Here is a 7,694-nt window from a genome sequence, read left to right as displayed (position 1 = left end):
CCCCCCCCCCCTCTCGTCAGGCCTGGTTGTATTGATAGTTTCGTATCTGGCACAATTTCAATCTTTGATCACAATGAATTTTATCTTTTTTCGTAAAGAAGATATTAATACATTTCTAAGTATACCATATCTCATGATTAAAAATTATACATATAAAAATTACAGATTGGGCGGGTGTTCTGGCAGACGATCTTTGATTTCATGTATAATCTCAAATATACGCATCTTATATGCCGGTTCCTTCTCGCATTGATGGCGCACGAGTTCCGCTCGTCCATCCCCATACAAAACTTCTTCAAGTTTTTCGGTCGAATTGCAGAAATAATTCACGGTTATTTCACTGGTTAGTAACATTACTTGCAAATTGAGCACAGCATAAACAAGTGCTATGTTTCGTGCCTCTGTGTAACTCTTCTCGAATGCCGTCCAGGAGAGATAATTCGTCACATCGAGACCTTCTTCCACTAAACTCTGAACCAATGAATCGTAATAAACTTTAGCGAAGAAATCGAAATGACGATCTCTGGTACTTCGATCAGTGGTTAGATACAGGCAGCACGCAAAATCGATAGCCGGAGGACAATAACAAAAAAATTGCCAATCTATTAGATAACAGCCGTTTATATTGCCGGCCAGATCGTGTCGGAACATTATATTGGTTGCCCAAATGTCGCGATGACAAATGACATTTCTATGTTCCTTCGATGGTGCCAATAATTGTGAAATTTTTCGAGCCCATTCAGTAATTTGACGCTTAACAGCAATCTTCTCTTTATCATCAAATTCTTCAACGAGATCGATCATAGTATAGGTGCCCGTGAGACCAGACATAAGGGTCCTTTCCGATCTATCGTCCCCATCGACAAAGAGTACGTCGTTCAAAAGTTGTCCGTAAAGATCGAAGATGGTCCGACCGCTCTCTCGACAAAGTCTCTCGTCCAGTAGCAGAGACCTCGAGTGAAGCCTTGAAAGAGTTCTCAGTGTCCAAATGCAATGTTCTTTGTCGTACGGTACGTATTTGTTCAGCGTAGCGTAACCATCTATCGACGCATCTTCTAAAACGATGATGACGTTTCGTTTCCAAAAGTAACACTCTACCATCCACTTTGGAGATCCACTCGTACCCATACGTCGCACCAAATCCGTATAAAAGGTGATCTCTTTGTTAAACGTGTCAAACCGTTGCAAAAATTCGAACTGCGGGCTATGGGTCGGCGGTGGAGTTTTGGCGAAGAACTGCAAACTTTTCGTCTTGCCATCGATTCGCGCCATAATACGAAGATGATGATATTGGCCGAGGAAACCTTCCGTTTTGTTAAGAAGCTCCAACCTCCAATCGACAAGTCGAAAATTACCTCTACCGAATTTGCGTTCCAATATTTTATTGATGTCAGAATCGGTCAAAAGAGATGTTTTCCGACGATCCTGCGGAGAAATCGGTAATACGGAGCATGTCTTGTCGACATTTATCGCCGCCATATCGTATCCACTTGTCTAATCTAGTAAGCAACATCGACGATTGTACACCGAATTTATATCGCACTCAACTCTCACATGATCGTAAGAAAAAATAAAAGTTGTTCTGATAAATTTAGCAAAAAATATATTTCTGCAAATATTTAACACATACTATAATCTTCGTACAAAAGTTTATAAATTATAAAGCAACTAGACAGCTCCGGCAAACGACAGTTGACGTAGTGAGATGCGAATATCTCAAGCAGATTGATATAATTTATGTGCATTGATATAATTTATGACACACTGTAAATCCGTCCGACATACTTTAGTAACGAGGAAACAAAGTTCACGATATATGTTGTTACAAGCAAAAAAAAAAGCTTTTATATCCCGATAACGTGTCTACAAACCAGAAATTTACTGACGTCACCGCAGTCGAGTCGAGAAAAATGTTACGGGATGAAGCTCGAATACTTGGTTTACAGTATTTATCTTAGGTATATATGGCCTTATGATGAATAGTTGCTACGATAATTATCAATTTGTGTATTTTGCGGAAATATGTGAATTTAGAATTATACAGAGGGATATTGTATATTGCGGTTACAATCGACTCATCGAATAACAAACATTAGATTATAGTTCACTACCGTCGAAATATCGAAAATGTAACTTTAGATTATTACATGTTGCGCGTATATTATTGTTAACAATTAATCTGCACGAAACTTGCACGACCATCAATTAACGTCAACGATGCGCCAGCTAAACAGAGGTTCGGGGAAAATAGATCCGTTAACGTTAATTACATGTGTTACACAACCCACTAAAGTACACCGCTTAATAAAATTATGTGCGGATCGATTTCATCGCCGCGTATAAACGTTTGGCAAATACTTACGCGTGATTGTTACACGTGACTGAAGGAGAAAGGAATGAGAGGATATGTAAGTATAATGGGCTAGACAGAGAAATCATTAAAGTCCATCGGGTGCTATAAAACAATTCGGAGAAACTTCACGAGCCTCGTAACCGCCAAAATTTATTCGCCCTTACTATGAATGTATCTAACTTCTCGGAAGCAACTATTAATGGGGTCACACTATATAACCCTTTCGGCTTCGTTACTTTACGGTACCAAAGGTAATTCGATTAACTGCGTCCTGAAGCTAGGAACAGGGACGAGCTCGCTAATATCAATGTATACGATAGAGAAATCATTTAAATTTATTTTTGATAAAGTTTTTATCGTAGCTTATGGTTTTCGCCTGTTATAAAATTGAAGCGTCCTTAATTTTACTGTGACAAAGAGTAAATTTTAGTTATATTTTTAAATATTATATTATTATTAGTAAAATATTTTTATATATTATAAAGAAATATAATTTTTTCCTAATATTTTAAAAAAGTGTTTTAATAACGAGAATACGTATTCCAAAAAATTCCAAAATATGACTTTCTTAAAATATTATGATTTTAACGTTTGAAGAGATTAAATTCGTTTCGACGAGTCTCTATTTCTCGAAAAATTGTACATTACACCGTACATAAATAAATAATGACAAAAAAGAGGTCACGAGAAGTCTCTAATTGCTGGTCGTCACGCAGTGCCGCGAAAACGTCGTCAACATTTTCCTTTTTCTGCACGAACGGCCATGTAGAGCCCAGCAAAAGTGGAATTCTCATTAATTGACGTGGTACTAATTAGACTTTTAATTAACGAGTCGGAAATAAACAACGATTTGCGAACAGATGTCACATTGCTCGTATTTCTAATGATTTAACTATCTACAGTAGAAGTAATGTCGACGCCCATTAATGCACATAAATTTGCAGTCTTCAGTAGTTATTAGCAATTCGTAGATGTAGCCTCCTCTCATTTCTTCTATCTTTTCAATACTAAATGGTTCACTTTGCACAGTAAACTTGCTTCTCAAAAAACCCAAATTGTATTTTTTCCAAATTGTTCTATTGTAAAATTCGCTTTCATGAGAAACGTATATCAATATGCCAAGCTCTGCATTTGATCATAAATTTAATACTCATGTTGCCTTCGATTATACCTCCGTCTAGACAAAGTCCCGCGAGCCTTACATCGATCTAATGATGCTACTGTCTATTATTTATTCGATTGCACGTCCTTCACATCGTCTTTTTTTGTACACGAACATATAATCACGCTGTCCAAGAAACGTTTGTTTTAAAATATGCAAGGACCAGATAACTGACTTACCGTTGCAACGAAGCGATGCCAGGTGGTACGTTATGTCTTCAATATCTAACGTTTAAGCACATCGAAAGCTACGATAATCGTTAACGTATCACATGGAAAGTGCAACGTTAAATCCTACGTTACTCCCATGATGTGTATAAACGGCAGTAAAGAAAAATTTCTTTCTGGCAAACATCGCCGGCTGAAGTCGGCACTTTCCAAGTCTTGAGTTTCAAGGATCTCGCGACATTTCGTATGAAACTCGATGTCGAGTTGCGAGCCGAGGGCGGAAATGTATACATGTCTGTATACGTGCACTATCCCCATCTTTCTCTTTCGCTCTCTTTTTCTCCGTGACATTTCCTTTTGAGTATTCGGAAGTAAAGCAATCCCGGTATCAACCTCACTTCCGCGATGCCATACGACAAAGAAAACAGAAATGCCTAGGGATGCAAGAGACGTTCACGCTTTGAAAAATATGAAATCCAACTGTGTTTCGATTAAATATAAAAAAATACTTCGAAATTTTAAACTGCTATTAAGGCTACAAGAAGTAATTCAAGATGTAAAGATCATTACGGATTGTTAACGCGTAATATTTTCATATTAGTTATCAATATCGAATGTAAACATAAAATATTCGTAAATATGAAGATGCACAAAAGAATCTCTGGTGGTGCTTGAAAAAAAATTGCGAATATAAGATATCTTTAAAGGCATCGAACTTATGAACTAGTCGATCGATGCGTACCATTTAATTTTAAAAGCGACATTATGACAATCTATACTTCACTTTTATATACGTACATGTAGAAGCCTTTTCATTAATCTATCCGAGAAATAAAGCCTGACAGTGAACTCTGTACACTGTCAGTATATAAATAGAGACAATAATAGAGAAAGATAGATAGAGAGAGGAAGAGGGAGTTCATAAAAAAAATAAAAAACCTCAAAGGCTAAAAGTCTTTGCTTTAAAAATAAAAATATTTTTGAAATACATATGATATACATACCAAAAATAACTGAATCTCTCGTATTGTATAATATTAAACTTTTAAATGTAAAGTAAAATATAGCAATAATAAATTGCATGACAATTAGATAGATTATCAATGCTATGAAAAGATACATAAATCGGAAAATGTTTCTTTTAAATTTTCATGCAAATTTCCAAAAGATTTAAAAAAAACTCGATTTAAATTCATTTCAAATAATATAAATGTTACACGATTTCCTCGTTGAGCTAAAAAAATATTTATCATGCTGCAACAAAAATAATTCATTAATCAAAAGCGCCATGCGTCGTTCGTAAATCGGGTGCGGGTTTACGGCACCATACTTTCATTTTACCTGTTCTGGTTCCGGACAAATCCTATACATTGTCAATATTGTTATACGTTTAGCCAATGTTTGAAAACACAACACAGCACGCTAATATTAATTGGCAATTGTGTTAGCGTATTCTGTTGTATGTGTCAAACGTCATTTATCGAAATTTGTTCTAATTTCAATTAAGCACGATCAAAACTTCAAGCGATAAAATTCCATAAAATAGACTTTTTCATCAAAATCCAACAACGAGGAATAAGTAGTCAATCGTAACATCGCAATTATCCGGATAATTTCAATTAGAGATTATTCGTTTAATAACTACATGAACGACAGCAAAAAAAAAGTCAACAAGAATATTGAACGGAGTAGAGAAAGTTTTTTTTATTTACTATAAATTTCAGTTAATTTTAATTTTTTAATTTAATTTTTTTATATCTCTTTTTTTCAGAGCTGTATTTCGTCTTAAAATAAAAATATGCAGATTACAGATTTCGCTTAACGTTTCGTGAAGCAAGGAAGGTATTCAACTTAGAAAGTTTCTCGTTCTGCTCTATCAAGAATCAAGATGAGATGATTCCGACTGTAGAAATCTCTGGTTTTGCTCGATCGAGCAAATCTCATGTCGGGATAATCGATTTGGACTCTATTCGGTCGACCGTACCAGTGATTAGCAGTCATTGGCACAACGTGACGTTTGTTCTCCTCATGTATCTCCGCCCAAATGAAATGCGGCTTCGTGCGATCACATCGCGGTTTACTCGGATCGAAGGGAGTTACGTCGTGCAAACGATCATACGCCAGTCTTGTGTCAGTAATTCTCTTCTCCCGCTTACGATTATCAAAGTATGTCGTCGAGTATCGCTCAGTCGATGGTTCTACCTTATTATTAATTTAATCGTCTTGCCAATATTCATTATTTATTATTTTCATTTCCAAAGATTTCTATTTACCATTTATAGAGTTTTAAATAACTGTTTTTCTGAAATAATGATTTTAGTATATACCGTACGATTCACTCCAAAAGAGTAATATCTCAATCCCTTTTTTTGGAGTGAAGTTTCATCTACCCTGGTATTATACTCCAAAAAAAGAGATTGGGATTTCATTCCTTTGGATCTCATTCCAAAAGAATAAATCTTACTCTAAAAAGAGTAAATCTGGCACTCTTGAACAAGAGTGATAGTATTTCAAGACTGACTCAATTTTCAGTCTCTTCGAGTGAGGTTTCACTCCATGAGATTTAGAGAGTGTATATATATATATGTATATGTATGTACAATATATAAATCCTATATTATTTTTTATATAATAGAAATAGAATACCAAATCAAACTTTTTCTAAGATTTCTCAAAAACTGGATAGTCTCCATTGTCTATACAAATACAAATTAAGGTTTGTTATTCCTTACAACATTGTGGTGCCATAATAATACCTCGTAAAAATATTAGGGAAAAATTATAACGACGAGAATAATTAAAGTGATAAACTTACGACTTTTAAACGTTTCATCTCGTTTCGTATGTTAACTTCCTGCCTCCTCATACGAATCCATGGCGTAATGAACTCGATGCGATACATACTTCAACATCCGCTGACAATTTACACTCAAGATATATTTGCGAAACGGCTCTACATAAATAATCAATTTTAAACATGATATCGACTTTTTGCAAAATAAACGCGAAGCATTAACGAAACAACGCGAGATGCGGCGAAATTTGGCAAAACGCATACAAACCGCAATCGGAAACAGAAACTAACCCAGAATTGCAAAGACGAATTACTCGGACTTTGGCGCGCTTGTTTCAAAGAAGTGACAATCGTAGCGTACCGTACCGACGATACTAGGAAACGCCATCTCGTGAAACAAGCAGCAAACATAGAATATATTAGTTCAAAGAGTTTGTGTCACGCGGCGCTGCCAGTACATTTACTAAAATCGAACGTAATGAGCGATATATGTGATCAACCGGACAGTAAATGCTCAATCGCACAGAAATAATAGAAATAATAAATAGGATTCATAAAATAATAAATTCGATTCAGGTAAAAAGATTAATGTTTATGAAAAAGGAATTCTAGCTTTTTGATATATCATAGTGAATCCCCGTAGGGCGGTGGCCATGAAAATTATGTCCTCAGCCTCGGAATCTCTTTTTTTAAAATATTTATAGCATAAATATTTGTTATATTTATTTTTAATTCCCTTAGTACCTTAATTTTTGGCACGCTTACTACACACGTTGGATTTTTCGTGTTCTGGATTAATTTTCATAACTTTTACGAGTATATAAAAATTATTAAGCGATTTTGACCTCTTTAGAAAGTATTTGTAAAGTTGTATATTTATAACAAATTATATGTAAATTGTTATAATTAAATATAGTTAACAAAATGAGAAAAATGCACTTTTTCATACAAAAATGTTTAAAGGAAAAATATGTTTCAATATCTTAAAGTTGACGTTCCAAACTACAAAAGAAAAAATACTTCAAGTATCGCGGCTGTCCAAAAAATTCAGTATTTAACCTGAAAATGATATTTTTTTAATGCATGAATGGCGCTATAAATTGAAGATATATTGCATTTACATTTTAAGTAATACATTTTATTATTGCTATTGTGTTAGAAAAACTTTTAATTTATTAAGAAAATGTTTTTCATAATATTACAGACAATATTTAACAT

General features: G+C 34.7%; 2 protein-coding genes across 3 annotated transcripts; both read right to left on the bottom strand.

Annotated features, from left to right (window-relative positions):
• Positions 1–9: 9 nt before the first annotated feature.
• LOC108725049 (uncharacterized) lies at positions 10–1,489 on the bottom strand. Its single transcript, XM_018451821.1, has one exon. The coding sequence runs from the start codon at positions 1,477–1,479 to the stop codon at positions 160–162; it is 1,320 nt and encodes a 439-aa protein (XP_018307323.1). The 5' UTR covers positions 1,480–1,489; the 3' UTR covers positions 10–159.
• Positions 1,490–5,476: 3,987 nt separating this feature from the next.
• Positions 5,477–6,788, bottom strand: LOC108725052 (uncharacterized). Of its 2 annotated transcripts, none has more exons than XM_018451825.1 (3): positions 6,745–6,788; positions 6,498–6,635; positions 5,477–5,884 (listed from the first exon to the last, which is right to left on the bottom strand). In XM_018451825.1, exons 2-3 carry the CDS (start codon positions 6,582–6,584, stop codon positions 5,534–5,536), a joined length of 438 nt encoding a protein of 145 aa, XP_018307327.1. In that variant the 5' UTR covers positions 6,585–6,635; positions 6,745–6,788; the 3' UTR covers positions 5,477–5,533. The 2 variants fall into 2 exon arrangements, with proteins under 2 accessions (XP_018307327.1, XP_018307328.1); XM_018451826.1 differs by having other exon boundaries at positions 6,741–6,756.
• Positions 6,789–7,694: the final 906 nt, after the last annotated feature.

Source organism: Mycetomoellerius zeteki, unplaced genomic scaffold (assembly GCF_001594055.1).
Source record: "Mycetomoellerius zeteki isolate Tzet28-1 unplaced genomic scaffold, Tzet1.0 scaffold323, whole genome shotgun sequence".
Taxonomy (NCBI): domain Eukaryota; kingdom Metazoa; phylum Arthropoda; class Insecta; order Hymenoptera; family Formicidae; genus Mycetomoellerius; species Mycetomoellerius zeteki.
This window is presented reverse-complemented; position numbering and strand designations above follow the sequence as displayed.